This window comes from Schistosoma mansoni (genome assembly GCF_000237925.1).
Source record: "Schistosoma mansoni, WGS project CABG00000000 data, supercontig 0172, strain Puerto Rico, whole genome shotgun sequence".
Classification (NCBI taxonomy): Eukaryota; Metazoa; Platyhelminthes; class Trematoda; order Strigeidida; family Schistosomatidae; genus Schistosoma; species Schistosoma mansoni.
Genome location: NW_017386058.1, coordinates 11,132 through 36,114, shown reverse-complemented (window position 1 = coordinate 36,114; position 24,983 = coordinate 11,132). Strand labels below are relative to the sequence as shown.

Below are 24,983 nucleotides of genomic sequence, written 5' to 3'. Positions count from 1 at the left end.
GTTTTGTACATAATGATTTTACTTAACTTAAGTCATTTATAAGAAACATAGAACTGGACACATATGTACATTGGTCTAATTTGTTCCACTATTTAAGTACAATGAGATAAAATTATCAAAATAAGTAGAAGTGGTATAATATAAGCAGGCAAAGAGAATATGTTTCGAAAAGAATGAATTCATTGAATAAGAAACAAAATAATTTTAAGATAAAATTCCTAAGGAAAGATAAGAAGTGAAAACATCTACACTATTGTAGCCAATTTTGATTCATTGGACCTAACGTATTCAACCATTGTTACGATAGTTGTACGGACACCAATTAGCTACTATGAATCTACCAACATGGCTTAGTTCAGCAGTTAATGACATAATGAACTGATAGTGATATGCCTTGGTTCGGTTCCCGCTAGCTTTCTTCCAACCTATTCCGACACCAGCCAACATTGTGCATCAAAGTATGAGGTGGCTAGGGATATAAAACACATGCCCTAACCACTTCATTTGATGAAGATTCACAATCCTATTAACCAGTTTATATCTTTGGATAGTACCCTGAGTCTAACGTAAACACAACTTAACTTGGTGCTCTTAACATACGGCCATAATGTCATGAAGGGACCTATGACCAGATAATAATAATGATAATAATAATAATAATAAGCCTATGGATGTCTTTCTAAGTTCCCGTAATCATTTTCACTTCACCAAGTCGATATCAAGAATACTGAAAAATTTAGTGAAATTAAATAGATTGGACTCAACAATAAGGAATTATCGGAGATATTGTTTACTTTATGTTCATGTTGTTGACAACCTCAACATTTATCTCCCATTTAGATGGTTAATTAAGTTCAGTAAGAAACCTCAATCGACTTTAATAAATAGACAGTAAATAATGTAATACTTAATCATGTCACAGACGAGGGTTACATTAATTGGTAGGTAAAGAATGTAATTCTCAACAATCAGTTTGTTTCATACTAAAAAATTATTAAGTGCAACAGAACACTTACTCATTACTATCTAGTTTTAAATGGTTCTGATGTCAATCAATGATTGAGGTAGTAATCATCAAACTGAACAAACCTATACAAACCAATATTGGTTGTTATAAAAAAAGGTATCTTCACTATCTATTGAAACATAGGCTAAAAACACGTCACCACAATAGCTTATGTACAGTTTCATGCCTAGTTTGGACAATGGAGTTTAGTATTTTAGTGAACATATTAATAAATTTAAATGACTAATGGAGATTTACCTGTAAATTATAGGTTACATGACATACGAATTCTTTTGATTGTAGGTTAGCTGTACGACGTAGAGCTGTTGATCTTTCACGAGTTTCATCATCGAATTCATCTAACATAGGATCACAAACTGACACAACCACTGAATCGTTGAATAGAATTTGGTTACGTACTATTTTTGGTGGATCGATGGGTAATCTACAGATGGAAACATATATAATGTAAAATATTTTCACTATCTGTTAATATTATTCAGAAAACAATGATAAAATGAAGAGATGAGTATGCTTACGTAGGGTCTGTTGGTTTACGACCGCTTAGTTTTAAAAAAATATCCTCATAATTAGGCGACCAAAGTTAAAAATGTAGCATATATTTATTGTACACAAAACATATTTGCACATGAGGTTCCCTTAGTTTAACTGGTATAGTTTTTAGGAACATAACAATTAAATCATAGAATACAAAAAAGGGAATCGGGGGGACCTGCCAAAAACAACCCCTCAGTTTGGAATTTTCGGGCTTGAAGGCAAATTTACACTACAATATCCAGAAAGATTAAAACTTTAAAAGTAACTACATGATTACGAATTATTTGATTTTAAACTTACTGATGTTCTTGGCTAATCTTTTATTTGCGAATTGAATGAATGTTATCGTCAAGGTTTTAACTATGTTTTCAGATGATGGCTATGTGTGGAATTCAGGATGCTTATTATGTCTTGTGTCGGTGTACTTACATCACAGTACCACTGTTTTCTCTGAAGCGATAATCTAGTTATTTCTTCAAACACTAGAGCAATATTTATTAGGGAATTGGGTCATGATCGTCAAAAGTTGTTCGAGTTATAAATATAGCTAGTCGTGAAGAATATGATCCAAGAGCACAAACATCAACAAAGATAGATCAGTTTAGTTTTTGGATGTTGGCAACTTGAACATACTAACCTTTACAATTAGTTATATTAAGTGATTTTTTAAGCTATAGCTTACGTATTGGCTCAGTATGTTCAAAAAGACTTGAATTTTGTCAGGGTATCTACCTAACAGGACTATGTTGTTTGTATATCCTACTTTGTTCATAAGACCTACAACACAGAGGATTAGACGTACATAGTAAGCTCCATTATAATATGTTAAATAAGGTTGAAAGTATAGGGGAGTTTGTACGTCTAATCTGATTCCAAAAGTTAATTTGGTGTGATTATCACTTAGTTAGATACTGGCGAAATTATTCTACATAACTCCGCATTTATAACCAACTAATCGGAACGTGATAGCTGTGGTGATTACTAATGTGTTAACATGGAAATCGCAATATGAAGCGTATGAGATATTTTAGGCAATAAGGTGAAAACATAGTGAATGAATAACAAGCTATTCAATATGTACATGAACAATCCGAACTATTTGATAGTGAAGTAGATAAAAAACAAATACAGACGTGTACGCCTTATATAAGAAAAAAACGCACATGCTTAAAAGCTCATGATTAATCGTACAAAAATAAGTGTAAACAAAAATGATTAATATGACTAGAATGACACATTTATTACTAACATGAGAGTTAAGACTTATACGATTTTGGACAAGAACAAACCTAGGTAGATGTGAAGCTAATACAAATACAATAAGTCTTTAGCATTAGTCTGATTTTTCCAGTGAACGAAAACAAGTACGTTGATAAAAAATAAAGACTGAATGATGACTATCAACCTATTCCTAATGGAAATTAGACGGTCACCTCCAACACACGCAAAATTCATATCGTTTACAACCGTAACAAAGTACTATCGAGCTCAGTGGACAATGCGTACCAAACCCGAGATCCTGTGTGAACATTAGCACCAGAATGCAGGTATACCCAAACGATGGGCTCTAAAAAGGATGAAACATGTGTCCACTGCTAGCCACTAACCAAATTTACTGATCAACATGACTAAAATGACATGAATATTTGGATAAAAACTATATTACAAAGGATAACACTAAAATATGTCATCAACTTCAGAGGAATTAATAATATGGACAAATAGTTGGATAGATTCCAATCTTTATGGAAAGTAAGAAAATTCACTTCTGCCTGCTTGCTTTTAATGAAAGCAATAAGTTTTGAAATAAATACAGACATTTGAATCATTGAAAAAAAATGAGCACAAAAAGTTTATCAAACTGATTTTCACCTAACAATTTGATTTTTGAACATGTTTTTAATCATTAAAACAAAATAAAACAACAAATAAACATGGGTTATTTCGGTGAGGTGATGAATGAAGTATACTGCGGCATGAGAGAAACATCGATGAGTTTATCAAAAAAACAAACTATTCAGTCAGGAAAGGTGATATATATATATATATATATATATAATAAATGTATTTTAAAAAAATAACCAGAGTGTAATGGACAATTTAAACAGGAATATGAAATAATCATATTTATTTATTGCCATTGAAAAAACAAACATTAATTCATTGGGTTAGAAACACAATTTATGTGTCATTTGAAAATACAATGAAATAATCGAATTTATTGATTAGTAAATAGAACTAAATAGTTTATATTAGTCTGGTTATAAAATGGCGTGAGTATACTGTACAACAAGCAGTTCTTTCTGACTTGTTTACAACTTTGAAATGGTATCTTTAAAACTAGAAGAAATGTCTAGATTGCTAGTATTAGATCACAGATATTTTTAGAGCACTGCTTCGCACGTGATTGAATAGCAGAGCTGGACGTAAGATATAAGATAAGTATAGTAAATTGGTTAATGAGCTTACGACATTTCGAAGACTGAGGTGGCGGGGAGATATGTATTAAGTGTTCCGAACCACTAACTATCTCGATAGGTAATATTGGGTGGCATAGGCTATAAGATAGTGACGACAAAACCGTTAGCTGACTAATTGAAATTCATATAAAAAAGAGTGTACCTGTCGTATCTAAAGCTATGAGAAATAATTCTAAAGCATATTTTTTAATGCAAAATCGTCAACGGTCGACTTTGATTCTTACCTAAGGAACATATACCACGTTTTTGGTTGTAAAACCCGTGAAAATGTTGATAACTACATGGAGTTTTAGGAAAATATTCGTTTGATTAATAAAAGTGAAGTATCATATTGTTAATAGCGTTCAAACATAACTGGTATTACACACCTAAAATCTATAATTTTTGCACTAACATTAATAGAGCACCGATCTCGTTTTTCATTTGACCCCGTTTTTGATTTATGGTTGTAATGGAGTGAATTTTTGGATATGTTGGAACCATTTGAAATATTATCATTTTGGCTATTTGGATCATTAAGTAATCGGTTTATGGCACTTTTCTATACAGCCCTATTTATGAGCTTCCGTTTATTGTATAAAATGTCTACATGAACTTCACTGCTTTTGAATTATTGTTTGCTAGCTATTCACCTGTTCTATTCTCTTTTGGCTAGATTGTGGATGTGAAAGGCCCGGTAACTCAAGTATATAAATAAACGAATGTCTGAAATTTATGAATAGATGATGTTCAGCTTTCTGTGTTCTTACTTCGAACTGACTACTGGACTAGAGGAAGGTGTACGCTCTGGATCAATAGACGTTAAGGCTTATGTCGATCACCAGTCTGGGTCAACTATTGTTGACCAAAGTGCATCATTAGTCAAATCGAAGGACATTGGTACATGGGCGAAAAGCATAATAGGACTATTGAGTCATAACACCAATTCGTATTGGTGCAATTGTATCCATTGTCTCAAGTAAGAAGACGTGAGGGATAAAAAACGAACTAAACTATTGGTCATTACTGTGCAAAGTGGCATCGTGGTAACTAAATACACTTTAAAGTATTCATCTATGAAACACTTGTTACGCGAAGACTAGTTGGATAAACTGTAGTTGTATTTGAGATTCGGGTCTGAACTCAGTCGTTGGCAGTTCGATTTCTTAACCCATTAAGCTCTCTTTTCACACTGCAATGAATGACGTATACTTCTTACAAATGCAAACTCGGACACGAATAGGGATAAAATAATTACTAACTCTGTAGAGACATCTTTTACTAAATGGATCGATGACACTTTACTTAACTAGCATACGACTGATTAATTCAATTATGTTGAATAACACCATGCGCTAAGTTGGACGTACAGATATCATATGTAACACTTACATCAATCATTTTATCTAGCCAGCTGCATTTATAGTATGCATTCGTTTGTCTTAACCCTCACACAATGGAGACTACGGTCGATAAAAATACATTCAGTCCTCTTATTTTGAAATAATTGAAGATCAGATTTTAGAGACAACTTAATGAAACAGAAAGAAATGAAAAGTCGTATATTCCACACTGCATTAACTTTTTTCTACAAGTGGCATATAAATGAGAGAATGTTGGGATTAACCACAGGAATTTGTCTTTGGGAGAAATATATCATGTCTCCCAGTTTTTGCAAACTTAAACCACATATTAGTGTGAAAATAGATTTTTTTAAAACCGATGCGAGAAAAAGGCCACTTCGAAGGGAGAAAAAACTACTCAAACCATATAACTGACAGTCTAACACTTCAATCTAACCACTTAATTCTATGCTCTATGATGCTAGTTTTATTATAGAATGCCTAAAAAGAAAACCATGTGGATACTTACTTTCATTTATGGAAATACTGATTATGTATATTGATTTTACGTTATGAGATAAAATATATTGTCTGGTCTATGGGTAAGTACACATAATACATGTATAATATATATTTACGGTGTATGTGTTATGAATTTAAAAGTAAATATATATGTCAAGTTGGATAAAAGGCATTTATTATGTTCGATATGATTTACAAGTAGTAGAAAAATACGTTCATTGAACTCAATAAATAAAATATTTATGCAAGCTGTAATTTGTTATAAATATTCGGCATAGTTCGAATGTGTAGAGAAATTAGGAACACAGTAGATCATCTAATACACATTATATCGTTTAGTAGTTAGAGCCCATAAACTATTAGATTGCAAGTTCCAGCCCTGCTCCACCTACATTAGTTTGGATGGTCGATTTGTACTAATACAATTTATGATTCACATACAAGCGTGAAGGATACTAACTGGTTACCGAAACCAAAGGAGAGTAGGTGGAGCGGAGTTTGAACCTCCAACCTAGTTGATGAAAATCGAACCCTTTAATTACTCAGCGCCACTGTTCTACACAAAACAAAAGTATAGCTCGGAGACTATTGTATACACCTAGAATAATTAAATGAATTACAGTATATTATTTATTTACTATTACAGGATATATTTGCAAAGAAATATATGTGTATCTATAAATATGTACATTGGATATTACTTTTAAAGCATATAGGATTTGATAACTAGAAAACAAGGTTTATCCAAGTACTTATACGCAATGATTCCTCATTAGACTTAATTAGACAATTACAATCAAAACTATTTATCTGATACATTTAAAATTGTTATGAATCACAAAATAACTAAAGTCCAAGTATATGAATTGTAAGCAAACAGTGACTAATAATAATACTAACATGAGATATCGTGTTTATGTAATCATTACACTTTTTGATAAGATTGTACGTCTGTGTTAAAGTGTATGTTTATCGGATGGAATAGTAACAAGATACTATAGTCGTTTAACCTTTAGATAACAGAATAGATACATTCTTTATCATTTAATCATGCAATTAAGATTAAAATATGAACTTAAAAATCGGCAATCATAGCGATGACGATGATAATAATAATAATAGTAATAATTGTACAAATGAAGATTGTATTTAAATTAATCCAGTACAGTCAATAGGGCCATCTGAGAAAGTGTTGGTCAACAAACTATTCAGTAATGTAACTTAGTTATTAAGTACAAGTTTATGTACTCGGCCATAAATTATAATATTTTATGTAAGAACTACTGATATTATGCTGATGTTCAAATCAAAGTAGATGGAGAGGGATTTAAACGTGAGATTTACTGGCAGCCAGTTGAAGATTTTAACTACTCAGGTGGTGCTCTAATATATACTTGATTTAACTATCCTTTTCACTTGGTGAATGACACATTTATCATAAACAACAATAATTATAATTTTGAAGTTCACTTAGAAATGTTTAACGTTCATTTGTTAACAAATTGGATTTACTCACGAAGATGTTGTTTGTGATTTTTCCATCAATAAAACAACGAAAAACACGTAAAACTTCAGGGGTAATTTTTCCATGATAAATTATGAGTAGGTCATTAGTATACTTAGTATAAACAGAAGAAAGTTATCAGGGTTTATATAAACAAAAGTTATTTGTCCAATTTATCGCGTTTTCATGATGACTATCATTCACTCAGTTATGATACAAAATAGGTTTAGACTAGGTCATTTGGTAGTTTGTCAAGTAGCTGAACTCTGAGATCATTAAACCGAAGCTTGCTCAAACTAAACAAGTTTTCTTTTAGTTTAAATCATGAATTTTATATTACAAAAATCAAGATTTACGAAATAAGTCAATTAATATTATTCTGCTACGATTATTGCTCCTTCTTCAGTCAATGTGTATATAAGCTAATATAACACAGAAGTAGAACGACTACCTTTCGTACAAAACACATGAGATTAGATTTATTGTATTAGTTAGATAAATCTATATTTCTAAAAAAATCTTGATTTCTGGCCAAGTTGAAAGAGTCAGTCATACAAAACGTAGAACCGACATAAATGTCCATCACTTCAAGTTGTTACACCACAAAGCGCAGTGAGACGCTAGAGTAGTGTAATTAGTAACAGTATTAGTGGTAGTAGAAAAAAGTAGTCATAAAATGTATGGTTCCAGAGGAAAATATAGATTCGTTAGATGAAAAATTCTGAAGCTAATTAGGAAACTTAGGATCTAAGGGAAGATAAATCTGTACCATTGTAACCGATTCTGAGCCACGTCACTCAAAGTCTCAAATTATTCGTTGTGATAGCCATCCAGACCCCAAACACGTAGTCCGCAACTACCTACACGGTTCAGTCTAACAGTCAATGAATTCATAAACTGAAAGCAGATAAAAGTCTAAATTATTTGCGCGACGTTCAAATGATGCAATATTGATCTTTCATAACAGAAATCAAAATTATAAAACAATCTAATAACACGTGGATAATGCATATTTTTGTTTAGAGTACTATAGATTTCTTTTCACAAAATCACTCTCGTAGACGATACAGGGAGTATAGGTCCAATCTAACGGATTGTACTTTGTGGCCTTTATTTTTACCATTAATAATTTTTATCATAAACTTATAAGAGCTAGGAAGTTGTTGACAAGTCAGTGACCAATGAAATAAATATTTCTTTCTAGTCGAAGACTATATAAACAATGTAAATTAACAGATTCAGGACCTTCAGAGTTCAAGGAGAGTACGGAAATTTTACACTATTGACTTGAAATTCATTGGTTTGGATTTTCAAATCAAATCGAATTGTGATACACTTTAGTTCTCATTCAATGTCATTCGTGAATAAATGTTTCACTCTAGACTAAGTTAACTTCAATATTTGTGGAGAGAACCATACACATGAATATGCAATAATCATTAAATAGAATGAGCTTTTGAAAACGCTTGAATTACTTAGGTAATTTTCATTGCAAACTTGATTATTTGTTAACTACAATGTAATTGATATTATCTTGTTTCATTTGTTTGGTACAGTAGGGCATTATGTAGTGTACCACAAACGATGAAATGATAATATGAAGTAAAAGAAGAGAGAAACCATATAGTAAAAATACAAATCATAAATATTAAATGGTGTACTATAATTAAGGACATAACCGAAATGAGGAATAGAGTGAAAAACTACGGCGTAATCGTAACTATATTCTTTGGTGTAAGAATTGAAAGTCCTGAAATTTGGTCCCATGTCATGTGGTGAGGAAGCACCATTGAGTCCCAAACTAGAAAGAAACAAGATTCCGGTACTTAACACTTTTCACTGACTCCCTAGCTGATAACAACCAGTGACGAAAACTACATCAAATCACTTTTGTTAACATAATGCAATTTAATTCACATAGTGTCTAATATATACACAGGAAAACGGTGTTCTTAACTGGTCACTGCTATTTATACTTAGTGTAGTAGTATATTGCAAAACTGCAAATACTATGAATCTTCAGTCTTATACAGAAGTAAGCATGATACTACATTCCAAAAACACGACAAAGAAAAATTGCTTACTTTGAACATAGTTTCACAAATTTATCTAAAATCGTGGCGAGATTCGAAGAGGAAGAAAATACATGCGTCGAAGTAAATCGCATTACATGCTCTTTTAAACTTAAAGAAGCCAGAACTGAAGCACGATCAAGTAGTTTGGGGGTTTCCTGAAAGAATAGATGAAATAAAATAGCAACGAAGAACAAATCCACCCGTTAAATTTCCAAAAAGATATAGAATCATCAATGTGGCTGTAGCTGATTGTTACTTGCAATCTGGTGGTTTTTATGGAGAAATGAAGATTTATTCAAGATGAAAGCGGATGACTGGCTCAAAAGCTCATGCTTACCTCAGGAGGCTGAGGTCGAATGAAGATAAAAAGCGTGCCAATTTGATCTCGCCAAAAACGTTAAATACGATCAATTTGCACAAATCACTAAGTTTCTGGAAAATTGTATAATGAACAGTCATCAAATTTCAGTATTCGTTATAAATATCTACTGATACCCAAAGAATCTGATGATATTTATCTTGTTTATTCGGACAGAGTGAATGTCACATACAAAAAGGTAAACCTTGTTTCAATAATTCAAAGTTAGTCCAATCGCAATATACCTGTGTGTAGAATGCAGCCACCTACTGATCCTAATGAGTTAGAGACACACACAAATGTCCCGTTCAAATGCTTTGGAGCTCACATGAATCACATGGATTGATACTGAAAAGCCAAAATGTAAAATGTGCTTATTTGTATTGTGAATGGAATGAATGATGGCATCGTATTTTTCCGTATGACAGGTGGAAAAATAAGCATGTATAATACAAGTCAGATGATACAAAAGGATCCTTCAACCTTTATTTATACCCACACGCCCCGATACTCCCATATAATGAAGGTATGAGTAATGTTGAGACAGTTCAGATCAATAAAGTCACATTATTTGTAGCGTGGGTGCACAAAGACTCAACATTGTTTCGTGAGGTAGGGAGAATCATATATACATTGAACGAAGGAGAAGAGCGTAGAAGTTAGATGGTTAAACAGAAATTTTAAAAAGAAGTTAAAAAACCAACTGGAAGCTAGAACACGACCAAGTGACCGGCCGAGATCCCAGCAAGTACGAAAAAGAACAACAACCTTTCGAACAGACTCTTCACGCAAAGCCCATTCCATTAAAAAGAAGGGGAGGTGATATGACGAGTTAAAAAGAAAGCAAAACTACGTTCTTTCACTCATTGTGATTTTTGGTCAACATAACTACCGTTTTTTTAAAAATTTAGTATGATGTTTAGTTTTCCAGTGGGATATTTTATTTGGTACAACATTGATTTATTTCAACGTGATGTTTATTTGAGATACGATATTCTTGTATTAAATTAATAATCACATTAGTTTACAATCAATGTATAAACGAGTGTATTTTCGACTAGGGTCGTCGTATTTTGAGTTTAATAAATTTTTGCTTGTACCAATTTTGGTGTTCTTACTTCGCGTCGTGGGAATTGCAGTGATTCCTCGTTCCCTCAAGTTCAAATAAGCGATTCCAACAACCGATGACTAGTCATAACAATAATCCTATAAAGTGATATCGTTTGATGGAAAATGGTTTGTTAAATCATGTATAGCTGCAATTAAATATGGAGCATACTTTGAATATGCTTGAGGACAACAAAAATTACTACGAAGACTGTTAAGTTTTGACGAAAAGACCTAGTTGTCTGCACAAATGAAAATCAATGTAATTTTCGTAAATCTTATTTGCCTACTTATTAGTAGTGGAAAAATAATACAGTAATCTAAAAAGACAATCAAAAGTAAAGTACTATTTTGAAGAAGTATTAAACTTCCTTGAAATTTATATGTTGGTAGTTTTAAGAAACATTGAACTTACATCAGGCTCAATTTGAATTCCGCCCTGAATAGATCGAGAACGTTTAATCAGTGGCTCATTTGGATCATCTGAATCTAAGAAATATAAAAAATGAAGGATCCTAATATTATTCTCAATCGTGAAAAATAGTATTTTAATCCAACAGTTTGCATGATAAGAATGGATACTAGAAATACGAATAAAGATGGAGTTTGTTGTTTTGAGGCGAACGAACCAAAAAGCTGATTTTAATATCACTCTTACATGGATCTGATGGAAACAATAAAAAAAGTGAGCAGTACTAAGGCAATTCGCTGTAGAGTGTTTTATTTATTGCATGACAATTTATAAGTCATAAAATTTTAGTTATATTTTTAAAAGGGAGGCAGTTCAGTTGTTTAGGTGAAATCTGTTGAACGAACCAATTCTTTCGAAAATATGTGTGCAGACGGATAATTTTCGTCAATTATTCACCTCTATGAAAATCTACAAAATACTTAGCTGCATAATATTGGAGATTAAGTAAACTAGAATTTTAATAGTTGAGATCATGGGTCAATTGAAGCTACACCACCATGGGAAACCTGGGAGCATTGTTTGACGGATGTTTTATCCTATTGTGGAACTCCTCGGCAGTGTGCATCCACGATCCTGCCTCAATGGATTCCAACCCAGGACCTATCAGTTTCGCGTGCCAGCGCTTAACCACTACACCACTGAGCTGGCATCCAACGGTGTTCATGCCTAACTTTAACCGATCCACGAAATCGAGCGACACATCCACCAATGTCTTCAGTGAGTTATTATCACACAACAGACCTGGTTGAACTCCACTGGTCACTGCTTCTCACTAGAACTCCTGGAAATACCTCTTGAAGCCGGTCACTAGTGAGCATATATTGATTCATATGAGAAGGGATTTTGTGGATATTATGGTTATTGAGTATAGCAGTTGATTCATGATCTCAACTATTAAATTAACTATAATATCCACAAAATCCCTTCTGATATTAAACTAGAATTGTTGATATTGAGAAAATGATGAACTATTGTACTTAGAATACATCATCTGACGTAAATATGTACTTAGTTACTAGTTCGCAGATAAACAAAGAGATAGTTAGAAATCTTGTGTATACATATAAGGATAGAGATAACTAGTTAGTATACTTCTCATGTCTTAGTGGTTATTTTAAATGATGTAAAATTTAACTACAAAAACATACAATACGACTGATTAAGAAATTCTCTTGAAGCTTCTACAATGAATTGTTGTTCCGTTTTTATATGTACAACCTCTCCATTAGCAGGTTTCGAACAGGGTAATCCAAACTCTTGTTCAATTTTTGATTTTAAGAAATCCATCTTAATTGCTTCCCCATGTACCAGCATTACATGTTTAGGTTGACAATGAGATATCAACTGCATAATACCACGAGCATCTGCATGAGCTGAGAACGATAAGTATTCAACTGCCATTTTCACTTCTAAAACTTGTTTATCAAATTCAAGACGCCTGACTCCATTTAAAATCTGAAAACAATAAAATAAGACAGGTAACGCGTTATACCAACGATTTTCTGTAAAGGATCAGGAAATGATGAATAAAATACCATAAACATAATTTTTTTCGAGCTAAGATTTTTGATTTTTTTTCTCAATTATCCAGACGAAAATATAAAATAGTTTCCACCAAAAATTACAATTTTAATTTTTACCTTGAAACACTATTTGATCTTGCACTGTTAAACTTTGATGTAAGTTTATTTTAAATTCTAGTATTTATTGTGATAGTAAGGTGTCTACTAATGATGAAAAGTCTTTAGGTAAAAAAATTTATTTTATTTTCATAATCTTATCCTAAACTTGTTAAGAATAGAAATTATTTTATGGTAATCTTAAACAAATATACTACCAAAACACATCCACACAAACCTTGTAACCTACAGTCCCAGCAACACAATATCCTGGAATTACAACCATATTTCTTTCATCTGAAGCCCATTTACGAAATATATGCAAAGATTGTCCAGCGTGAAGCATACCTGGTGTGGCGAAGACTACCATTGGTCCTGGATTATCGACTGTCCCTTGCCCAAGAGGCTATTTCAAGATATGAAAATACCACAATGAACCAGGGAATTGGAATTACTTCAATGATACTCATATTTGAAAAGGAATTATAATTCGGATAAAAATGTTAATTTTTTTTGAAAAAATTAGTAAAAAAAACAGTTTAGAAGTCAACTAGACTAATGCTACTTATACCAATTCCCTAAACAAATCAAGTGACTTGTGTGGCGCACATGTATTCGGTGCCCCTTTGTATCAATATTTATGTGTTCAAATAGTAACAATAATCCTAAACGAAGGAACGAGAGAGCTCAATGACATAATGAGATAGGGACGGAAAAGTGAATTATCTACTGAAATGAATCAGAGAAATCAAACCAACTTAAATTAACTGATTCATGTTAAAAGTCTTATTATACTAACTATAATCTGTTGATATCTGGTAGAAATTTATCTTAAAAGGAAATCTAAGTTAAATAATAATTTTGTAATAGAGTTTCCTTCCGACAGTCATAGTCTGATATGTCAACAATCCACAACTATTTCGGTCCTATCAGTCAACAATAACAAATGTTAAGCTCTAATCATAATTTATACTCGTTGAACAAGAGGCAATTATTGTTTAGTGGATAATACTGATATTTAAAGTAAGATTGGTATAGGATTTAAGTACAAGTACATCCAAAAAAAGAGTCTTGAATAGGATGAAACATGGATTTGGGGTTGCATGGTTGGTCACTACCAAATAATGCGGAAAGCAAGTGGTACCAGAGACATCACCCGTAAGTTAGTGGTTATTCTAATAGTAGTCTCCATATTGTGGGAGTGCCGAACCGAAAATTATTAGGAAATCAAATTGTTTTACAACGCCAACATACACAGCAACAGAAGTATACCATATAGCTACTCTAATTGTCAATACATTGGCCCTTGCTGATATATTATGGTTTGTTTGGTACAATCCTAAAGATCATGTAGTCCAATAGTGTGAGATATCACATATGGCTTTGGAGCTGAGAAATATAGTGGATGTGCTATGCCTTTACTTTTTGTCTTAAAACTTGCGTTTGAAACGGACTAATTGCTGTCAAAGCCGACAAAAAGAGAGTTAATTTTATTTAGTTCACTTGAATAACATTAGATGAGAATCACATGCTAACGAGTGAACAAGAAGCAACACAATGTTCGACCTTTGAGGGAATATACAGAGTAAATGAGTCCATGTCATTATTATGTCCACCAAATTGTATTATAATTAATTCTTAATCCCCCTAGAACTTTAATCATAAATAATATAACTCGACGCTATTGAGTTCATCGGCTGGTACTTGATATGGTTATCAATGACATTTTTTAGACTATATTTTAGCAAACAGTATATGGTTAAGGTGGAGAGTGAATGAGTCAATGTCATATGCAACGTAGAAACTGGTACATATGTCCATCGGTTTAGGTTACCATACCAAGATGAAATTATCACAACGAATCTTAGAATAACAGTAAGTGGATGAATAGATGTTTTGACCACCTCAGTGGTAATAATACATGCACAACTAACGTATCTTTCTTGCTCATACACTAACTTTACACAGCGCTCAATAGGTGGGGCCATAATAGTTAAGCGATGACTTTTAGGAACTTATAAAATAAAGACAAAACAATGAGTCACGTGTGGTGGTTAGTGATTTTTTGAAAGTAACAGGAAAATTGGTTGGTTGGATTTGTCTGGAAGAGATATTTAGTGAAAAGATGTGATGCCTTTAAACTTGTAAATTCTTTTAAAACGTGCTTAAGTGGAGAGTTATATAAAATGTACCTACCTTTATATGTTTGAAGTCAAACATATTTCGTTTTACAAATGTCTCCTTGATTTTTTGATTAGTCCACGAGATAAACAACTTGTAATACTCATTAGCCTAAATAAATGGTAATTAGGCTGCTTAATTTTCTTGAAAATACTTTTTCAGCCATTCCCATGGAGAAGTAAATTGGGACGGAAATATTCATTCTTTCCCAATATGTTTCAAGCAATATACAAAGTTCTTGAGCTCGACCTAAGGCAAAGACAGGGATCAAGACCTATCGATGTTGCAAATAATGAAACAATTACTTTACCGCCAGCCTCAACGCGAGCATGTATCTTTTCCAAAAATTCCCGTTCTCTTGTACGTTTTGAATCTCGTATTGTCGTTGCGTAAGTGCTTTCCGTAATGAGAAGATCTGGACGACAACGAGAAACCCAAGCTGCACCAAGATGTCTATCGGGTGTCATGTTGTAATCGCCCTAAAAAATCCTAGTGATATCTTTAGAAAGCAACCTACGGTATACAAGACAGAATTTGTTCCTACGCGTACAAGAAACATTGCTGCTCCCAGAACGTGGCCAGCATAAAATGCCTGTATTTCGAGCTCATCATCTACCTTTTACAAAACTCAAAATTAAAAGTTAATGCAGTTACTTTGACTGTTTGATGTATGTACACACACCTAACTTTCGTCATACACCGATATATCATATCAGAAGTGAAAAAGTTTTGATCTCCTCTCCTCTCAACATTGATTTTACGATAATCTTCCTGCAAATATAAGGATAAAATATAGAAAGTACCCACCAAAAGTATCGGGCAAATTGCCTTGGTAGGATGAGTCATATAGATTGGACCATCGTAGCCTATTACTTCGGTCATATAAGGAAGAGCTCCACAGTGGTCGAGATGGAAATGACTACCGATAGAAATACGAAAATGTTAATTAACTAAACATACCTAATAATTACACAATCCAGGTACTCATTGAGACCCCCTTTGTCGGTAATGTAAGTGAAGTCAGGAAATTTTCTCTTAAAGGATTTAATGACAGATGATTACAACGACGAAAACTTACGTCATCGTTATAGCCCATGTGCATTCCGCAATCGAACATAATATTTTTGCCACCCAGAGTGACAAGAATGCAACTCCTACCAACATCTTGCCCAGCACCTGTTAAACGAAACGAGTAATGTAAATCATCTCACAACAAATTTACCCAAAGGAATGACCCGAATAGAACTCATGATTTTACTGTAATTCTTTGTTGGTCATTGACGTCTGGCCAAGAACTAATTGGAATAGATAAATGTTCTCAGATGTTTAAAAGTAACAATACTAGGAAGAAATAGAACTTGGTTAAACGGCCGACACAATAGAGCTCTTAAAGTAAAAAAAAACACTGAAAAACTTGAAACACCTGTTTTAACGCCATATAAACATTATATGGGATGAGCCATAATGAACGTGAATATGGTATTTGATTTCGTCCGAATTCACGAAGAAAATTTTTTAACTTGTTTCATGCTTGTTCTGTTGTCTTATAAACCCGAAACGGATGATTGCTGTGTGTTTTCATTTTACTACTGATGTCCTGGTACGGCCGATAGTGTGGAGAGTCTGCTCTCCCTCTCGAAATGTTCACATGGCCACGCGTATATAGCCTCTGCCAGGGAAGTCCTACTCACTGTCTTCTCGTGGCATCACTGTTGTTTACGAAATTGAGAGGACGAAAAGCGAATGTCCGGCGCTTTAACAGGGTTAATGGACACGGTAAGTCCACCTAGGAGATTCGGGAAACTTTGATTCCAAACCAATGGTGCACATGAGCTCCATTATCCTGAGGGAACAAATGGCGTATGAATCAATCATTTGTCACCGGCTACCATGGGACTACATCTACTTACGATGCTCCACTGCCTTGTGGATAAGATCTTTAGGTCGAAGGCTCCAGGTGTCCCCCTAAGAAAACCACCTGCTTCGGTTTGGGCAGCCGGGTAGTATCACAGCCCTCACGCAAATCAAATGAGATTTGTGTGGCGCATGTATATCTGGTGCCCGTTTGTACCAATATTTATGTGTTTAAATAAATAAAAGTACCAGTGATTTTCAGTTGAAGATATGTATAATTGAAAAGCTACTAAACTACCATATTTGTCGACAAAAAGTGAATACAGTAAGTCCTGCTCACACATACACATCAACTTTACTTCAGTAACATCTTAATATGATTGACTATCAAGAACACGCGTTCTCTCATCTGAGCAATATAAGAATATCTGTAGTGCGATGAGCAAGCTAAAAGTGGTTACGAATAAAAAGCCTCTCTGTCAGTACTCCTGAAGGCGTTCTACGCCAGTAACAATGCGATACAAAGAAGAAGACAGATCATCAAATCTAATGTTAGTCAGCCATATGGGACTGACTTTAAAAAAGCGTCATTGAGAGTTTTATGTCATACTAGTACACTTATTAAGCACGCGAGCTTCAACAGAAGTATTGTGAAACCGTCCATGATAATAAGCAGGGTACTTAAATCACGCTGAGTCATTAGGTCAGGGAAATATAATTGATACATCATTTCACTTCATCACAGCCTTTAAAAACAACTAGGATCAATTGCAATTAAATTTTGTTCGCATATCGATTATGGGCACTCACAACGAAGTAATTAGACTAACGAATAAAGCAGTGAATGCATTTTGCATCAGTGAGAACCAGCCGTGGAGACGTAATTTCATTGAGCTGAGTAGCTTACTAGGTCATAAACGACATGTAACTGTCGTATCCAAGTACGCAGTCAACTTCTGCACGTATGTTGCGATGACTTTTTGAGAGCCCCAGAATTTAGACGTTTTTCTGGCGAGACTACAGTTCATGGACAGACCAATGAACTTAAAGATGATATTTCTTGGACTTTAACGCGAATCGCATTAATCCATATAGTTGATTAAGATTTGAACATTTCCACTGATGCCAGTTTGACTTTCAATCCTAATTTCTTGCACTGATCTATAATCCCTTTTTGACCCTAACAAGGTGAATTTTTAAAAGTCATTTTATTGTCGCTCAAAAGGTTGTCTATAAGTTATGATCTTACTGTTTTAGCGTACTTCGTTCTACTCTTCATATTCACAATAAAATAACGTATACTTTATATTTTACATGTTTATTGGGCTAAAATATCAATTGAAATATAATCCTGAGCATATAATAACAGGTGCCCCAGATTTAACGAAAGCGTAATACTTTGAAAAGCCGCTTTCAATATACAATACAATTATTTATTCGTAACGACCTTACATGAACTGATTAATTTCTTTACGCTTGTTTATTGTGGTTTCGGCACATTTGCAGGAATTTAGTAATGTCCAGTAGTCGGTAGTTCAGGCAGTCGATTGAGTTATATCTAGTGTGTTTTGCAGTTACTTGTGTGTTTGTGTCGTCAGGGCAGTGGGGTTTCTGGATATCAGCTATCGAATCACTAGACATAGGGTTGATTGGTCGGAATGTGTAAACAACGTACAGGAAATTCGAAAGCTGAGAGATGTTCATTTCAAGAACAAAATAACTAAGGTGATTAAGTGGTGATACCGACAGTGTGAGAAGACAAAATTGTAAGAATAAAAGGGGAAGCGGAGGTGATAATAATCGATATAAGAAATACATACTAATATTTGATAATGGAGACTGTAGGTTAGTTACGAGACATGCGTCAAGCACAGCTAGTCAAGTGGGCTATGATAATCCATGAGTGAATACGTGTTGATCAAGTCTCCTCTTGGAGCTATCAACAGATGGGACCATGGTCATTTCAGCTGAGAGAGCACCCTTAATGGGCACTATACCAAATGATAAAAGTTGTAGATGCCTGAAATTTTGCATTTTGATGTGGAATTTTGAGGCGATTGCCTTGAAGAGCGTAGTGCTGATGTCCTGGTAGAATATTCTCGCTTGATCGGAGAATAGATTACTGATGGACTTCAGTTAAAATATGACAGAATGAGACAATAAGCGATAATTTTCGTATGGCAACATAGAAAAGCCGCACATACACAGTAAATATGTGGTAGTAAATACACAAAAATAGGCACAAGATAAACAGAATATACCTGAACAAGGCTTTCTCTAGCAGGTGAAGCTGATAATTACACAGTAACACCCTTTTCCCAAATAATATGAGTCAGTAACTGGGTTTAGTGTTTGTAATGGGCCACTCATTTGCACTTACCACAGCTGTGAATACATATAACCCTGTTCCCACTTCTGATGATTTACACAAATACACAAATACCAGGGTAACACACGGAAGCACCGGCGGTGATTTGCAACACATACCAGTCTTGACTGTGTCCAATGACTTCGATGCTCAAATGCTATAATAAAGTAATCACAATAACATTAACTGATATTATATGTGATGGTGATGGTATATAGTTGCACAAATGTTATCTCTGGTTTATTTGCAGGTATGCAGTGAGTGTGTAGTGGATGTCGAGTCGTGGACGGACTATGATCACCACTACTATTCGATTACGCGTCCAAAAACGACTTGGTTCCCTTGATAGCCCGTAAATCAGAAGGCTTTATTAGTCCAGATCAATTGTATTTATTGGCGATCTCGTGGTATCGAAATAATACCGAGACGTGCCAAAGAGTACAGGCGAACAGGCAGTGCGTGAGCAAGTTCGAACCAAACAAGGCGGTATATGGAACAAGAAGTGAAACGGATACAGTTAAACAAATACAGTAAAACAATCTCTGGTACAATTGGTTACAATAATAATAATTGTTTCTATTATTCCAATCGTGTTCTTATCGAAACTGGCCGATCACTACAGGAGCCCCCCGCTAGAAAGGATTTACACTTTCGATACGTAGCGGTTTCATTCGTGGGACTGATCGCGAAACGTGCAATTGTAGGACGAAAACGTTGGCAGAACAGGGAGTGATCGTTGATCCTCGAGTTGCCACCAAAAGTCTTTGACGTAGAACGGTACCAGAAGGAACGTGCCGTATTGATTGCTTGGATTAGCATGCTACACCAGAGTGGTTTGTATCCAGAATCTGAAGGTTGCGTTCGTAGAGGTCCGGACCAGAAACGCTGCAGACGTAGGACGAAACCAGATTGAGCCAAGGAACCAGATGCGACCAGAATAACCATGTTCGGGACCAAATGTATACCATACGTATTTGGAGCCAGAGAGGTCGACTGAGTGCGTTGACTAGAGCGTGGGTGATCAGGTCAGCTTTCGCCAAAATTTACTGAAGTCGACGATACCGGAACAGCGATGGTCGAAGGCGTAGGCTCGGAGTAAACACAAAAAAAAATGATAGAAAAAGAGAAAAGTGTAGCTTTCTTGTAGTATAGGGGTAGATTCCTATACTGTATCCGTAGTTGGTTATGAGGTTAGTCGAGAAAGCGTACGGGTAAGCGTACTCGGCGACCAGAACGTGAGACGGTAGTCTCGTTCGAACCTCGTGAGCCTGCAATCTCATCCGCAGTCAAGGGCGGTGTGGTCTGCAGGTCTGGACGTGAGACGGAAGTCTCGTCCGTAGACGGGGCAGATGACACGTGCTGTTGACTGGGACGTGAGAATGAGGTCTCAGGTGCATCTAGCGTGGGATCCGAAGTAGATGTAGAAATCCCGCTAGAAGCTCTGATGGGTCTAACATTGGGTCTCGGCTTATCAGGTATGGCACTGTCATCGACGTGTGCTGGCTTGAGACGATCAATGCTGACTGTTTCGATGCGGCCACGTCGATCAACCTTGAAGGTCTTTTCGTGACGGGAAATCACGTGAAAAGGTCCTTCGTAAGGCTGTTGTAGAGGTTTGCGTACCGAATCTACTCGTATGAAAACATGTGAACAGGTAGATAACTCTCGAGGGAGAGCGACCTGTCGATGTTGTATACGAGTTGACACCGGAGTCAGTGTTCGCATGAATGCAGACAGTCGTTGGACGTAGTCTGATTCGCCGAACTTAGTGCTGCTCCGTGGTGTGAAAAATTCCTCAGGCAGACGCAATGTCGTGCCGTAAACAAGTTCAGCGGCGGAACATTGAATATCTGCCTTTAGACTCGTTCTGATTCCCAGGAGGACGAGCGGAAGGGTTTCGTACCAATTGTTGTTTTCGTGTGCTCGAAGAGCACTTTTAAGTTGGCGATGAAACCGTTCAACTAAACCGTTTGATGCTGGATGGTAGGCGGTAGTGCGTATGCGTTCCGTACCAAGCAGCCGTGTTAGTGAGGAGAATAATGCGGACTCAAATTGTTGTCCTCGGTCAGTCGTGACAGTCGAGGGACAACCGTACATAGCTATCCATCGTTCTACGAAGCGGTGAGCAACTGTCTCCGCCGTAATAGACGTGATGGGAATAGCTTCGGGCCATCTTGTGAAACGATCAATGCATGTGAGTATGTGATCATACCCGTGCGATGGTGGTAATGGTCCTACAATGTCTATGTGAACTTGATCGAAGCGAGCATCAGGCGTAGCGAAAGTGCCAATAGGGGCAGCTACGTGCCTGTGCACTTTTGATCGTTGACATTGTAAACATTGTTTTACCCACATACGGACATCTTTATTCATTGACGGCCAGACGTATCGTGCAGCTATGAGGCGTAGGGTGGCTGCGATACCAGGATGAGATAGACCATGAAGGGCATCAAAGACGAGACGGCGATAAGCGGAGGGTACGATGGGTCGAGGGAGGCCCGTGGAAGTATTGCATAGGATAGTACCAGAGCTAGTAGCTAGGGGTACTTCCCGGCATTGAAGGGACGTAGACTGTTGTGCTTCCGTGCATGAAGTATCGTTTGCTTGGGCGGCGGCTATAGCAGGTAGGTCAAGCATTGGCAAAGTAACTGCATTAAGTTGGATACGTGATAAAGCATCAGCAACACAGTTCGACTCGCCTTTGACGTGACGAAGGTCTGTCGTGAACTGGGAGATATAGTCCAAATGTCTGCACTCTCGTGGTGAGTAGCGGTCAGACTTGGTATGCAGAGCATACGTTAAGGGCTTATGGTCGGTGAATAAGATGAACTTACGACCTTCTACAGCGTGCCGGAAATGTTTGATGGCGCAGTAGGCTGCTAGCAGTTCGCGACCAAAAGCGATATATCTCGTCTCCGTGAGAGTGAGGCGTCGTGAGAAAAATTCGAGGGGCTGCCAACTACCGGAGATATTCTGTTGCATAACGGCTCCTATGGCGAAATCCGATGCATCAACCGCTATACTAAGCGTGGCTGATGGGTCAGGATGCACGAGAAGTGTGGCTTGAGCTAGGGCCGTTTTGATATCTGAAAATACAGTACGTGCGGCGTCGTTCCATTCCAGTTTGCGTGGATTACCGCGAAGTAAATCGGTTAACGGTCGTAACTGTTCTGCCGCGTGCGAAATGAAGCGTCGGTAGAAGTTGACCAAACCGAGAAATGCCTTCAGTTCCTTGAGTGTGGACGGTACAGTGTACTCCATTATAGTACGTACTTTATCCTCACAAGGTAGAATACCCTCATGCTTAATAACATGACCTAAGAATTTCATTTCCTTCTTCCCGAGTTCACACTTATCGGGGTTGACTATTATTCCATTATCCGAAAGGCGCTGGAATAGTAGCGTCAGGTGTTGATAATGTTCATCTACGTTTGATGATGCGATTAGCAGGTCATCAATATAGACGTGAACAAAATCTAGGTCTCGTACAATGCTATCGATAAACCTTTGGAAAGTTTGAGCAGCATTCCGTAATCCAAATGGCATTCGTAGGAACTCAAATAAACCGAAAGGAGTCGTGATGGCAGTTTTCTCTATATCTTCAAGAGCGACTGGGATCTGATGATATGCTCGTATCAGATCGATCTTGGAAAAAATTGTCGTGCCCTTGCGTGATGCCGTGATGTCATGTATGTGGGGGATGGGATAGCTATCGAAACGTGTAGCTGTGTTTAACGCTCGGTAGTCTCCGCATGGTCTCCAACTAACCCCATCCTTCTTTCGAACCATGTGGAGAGGTGAGGCCCAAGGACTGTGAGAAGGACGAATAATACCAGTAGCTAGTAAATTGTCAAACTCACGTTTAGCGAAAGCTAATTTGTCCGGTGCCAGTCGGCGAGGTCTTGCCGTGACTGGTGGTCCGCGGGTGACTATGTGGTGTACCACACGATTGGTCACCGATGGAGTCTCCTCGAGAGGTTTAGTTAATTTGGGGAATTTCTGAAATAAAACGTGGAATAAATCGTCACGCGAATGAAATACACCTGTGATTCGGTACGCGTTTGTGTGGGCTTTAGAGCCCATAAAGTTGCTGTTCGACGAAGTATCAATTAGCTGCAGCCTACGTGAATCGACTAGCAATTCATAGTGCTGTAGGAAATCGATACCGAGTATAGCTGTGGGAACATCGGCAATGATGAACGTCCACAGATACTGTCGTCGGTTGCTCAGGTTGACCGTAAGTTGTCGTGTACCATAGGTGGGAATGACTGAGCCATTCGCAGCGCGTAGTCGAAGCATAGTGGCTTGAGACTTACTGTTACCGATAGGTACGACAGAAACTTGGGCACCCGTATCCACAAGGTACCTAGCGTTGGTGCGATAATCGTGCACGTAAAATAAACGGCCAACCTGAGGTGAAGTGCCGGCGAGTACGGCCGCATTTACTCGCCGGCTGAGAAGTTTCCCGCCTTGTATGAGCAGGGAGCTCGACAATGACGGGCACCGGCTCCGAAAGCACGGTGAAACCAGCACCAACCTGGACTCGCTTCCGAAACCGCCTTCTGGCGTGGCTTGGAAGATGCCCGCTTGGGGCGAGTCGTTACGGCTTTTCGAGATTGTGACCTGGGTCGGGGGACGTAGGGGGCTGGCACATTTGCGCGGTCTCGGAAACTGAGACGAGTATGGATACATCTGTCCCTATCCCCATGAGCCGGAGGTCGTCTAGCATCGAGATCAACGTTAGAACGGGAAAAACTAGCAACAAAATGGTCGCCTTTGGTGTTAACTCGTGCCAGAATCTTATCTGCTATGAGGGCCACCTTGTTGAGCGGGGTGTCCTCGAGCAGAGCCGTAAGGGTTGGCTGGATACTGACTGGTAAGGCTTCGAACCACAACTCCTTGACTATCTCAGAGTCAGCTGTCATGTTTCCTGCAAGAGATTGCAGGCGCGTGAGGTGGTGGCTCGGCTTAGCATCACCCATAGGGTGACGTGCTAAAAGTGTCCTCAATCTTTCCTCTCTTGATGAGAGGAAATGTCGAAGGATGGCATCCTTAAGACGGTCATAAACGTTTGGAACGTTCGGATTGAGGACAACCTCACGGACAACGGTTAGGTGATCCCCGGGCAATGATTCCAAAGCGTAGGCGTACTTCTGCCTTTGATTGGTTATGCGGCGGATCTCAAATTGAGATTCCAGTGCCGCGAACCAGACTTCTGGATCATGGGGGATGAAAGGAACCGGTCGGAAACTGATAACCTGTATCTCGGAGTCTATCATATTTATGTTATTCTTATCGTTATCTACCATATTAAGTTGCCAAAATATTATATATTGAAAAATATCAATACGAATATATGCAACAGATGTGGATAGATAAATAGACTCACCGGATTGATCTGGTTTGGAGAATTGGCCAAGTTTGACTTGTGCTCGATGGATTGGGTTACCAGCTGTATTGCGTGTTCCAACAACGGCTCACCAGTTGTAGTGCGTGTCCCAAATACGGCTCACCAGTTGTAGTGGATGTCGAGTCGTGGACGGACTATGATCACCAC

General features: G+C 36.9%; 3 protein-coding genes across 3 annotated transcripts in view; all 3 read right to left on the bottom strand.

The window, feature by feature from the left end:
- The window catches only part of Smp_073830 (cleavage and polyadenylation specificity factor,putative), a gene marked incomplete at its 5' end in the record, with an annotated part of 18,368 nt that extends 1,914 nt beyond the window's left edge, over positions 1-16,454 (bottom strand). The window contains 14 exons of the mRNA XM_018796453.1: positions 1,265-1,451; positions 9,477-9,622; positions 11,348-11,421; positions 12,553-12,859; positions 13,262-13,429; positions 15,220-15,315; positions 15,359-15,478; positions 15,510-15,683; positions 15,722-15,820; positions 15,859-15,975; positions 16,012-16,123; positions 16,165-16,238; positions 16,283-16,380; positions 16,427-16,454. Of these exons, the coding sequence (XP_018646862.1) occupies positions 1,265-1,451; positions 9,477-9,622; positions 11,348-11,421; positions 12,553-12,859; positions 13,262-13,429; positions 15,220-15,315; positions 15,359-15,478; positions 15,510-15,683; positions 15,722-15,820; positions 15,859-15,975; positions 16,012-16,123; positions 16,165-16,238; positions 16,283-16,380; positions 16,427-16,454 (1,800 nt within the window). The remainder of the gene's footprint in view (positions 1-1,264; positions 1,452-9,476; positions 9,623-11,347; positions 11,422-12,552; positions 12,860-13,261; positions 13,430-15,219; positions 15,316-15,358; positions 15,479-15,509; positions 15,684-15,721; positions 15,821-15,858; positions 15,976-16,011; positions 16,124-16,164; positions 16,239-16,282; positions 16,381-16,426) is intronic.
- A 3,359-nt stretch (positions 16,455-19,813) lies between these two features.
- On the bottom strand, positions 19,814-20,770 carry Smp_162070 (hypothetical protein). The gene has a single exon (XM_018796442.1). It carries the CDS (start codon positions 20,369-20,371, stop codon positions 20,006-20,008), a length of 366 nt encoding a protein of 121 aa, XP_018646861.1. The 5' UTR covers positions 20,372-20,770; the 3' UTR covers positions 19,814-20,005.
- A 2,976-nt stretch (positions 20,771-23,746) lies between these two features.
- Smp_185930 (hypothetical protein) lies at positions 23,747-24,735 on the bottom strand (the record flags this gene model as incomplete). The annotated part of the gene is made up of 1 exon (XM_018796431.1): positions 23,747-24,735. One exon carries the CDS (start codon positions 24,733-24,735, stop codon positions 23,869-23,871), a length of 867 nt encoding a protein of 288 aa, XP_018646860.1. The 3' UTR covers positions 23,747-23,868.
- Between the last annotated feature and the right edge of the window lie 248 nt (positions 24,736-24,983).

Coding starts and splice junctions, on each gene's coding strand:
- Smp_162070 (XM_018796442.1), bottom strand. CDS start 20,371: ATGGTTATTCTGGTCGCATCTGGTTCCTTGGCTCAATCTGGTTTCGTC.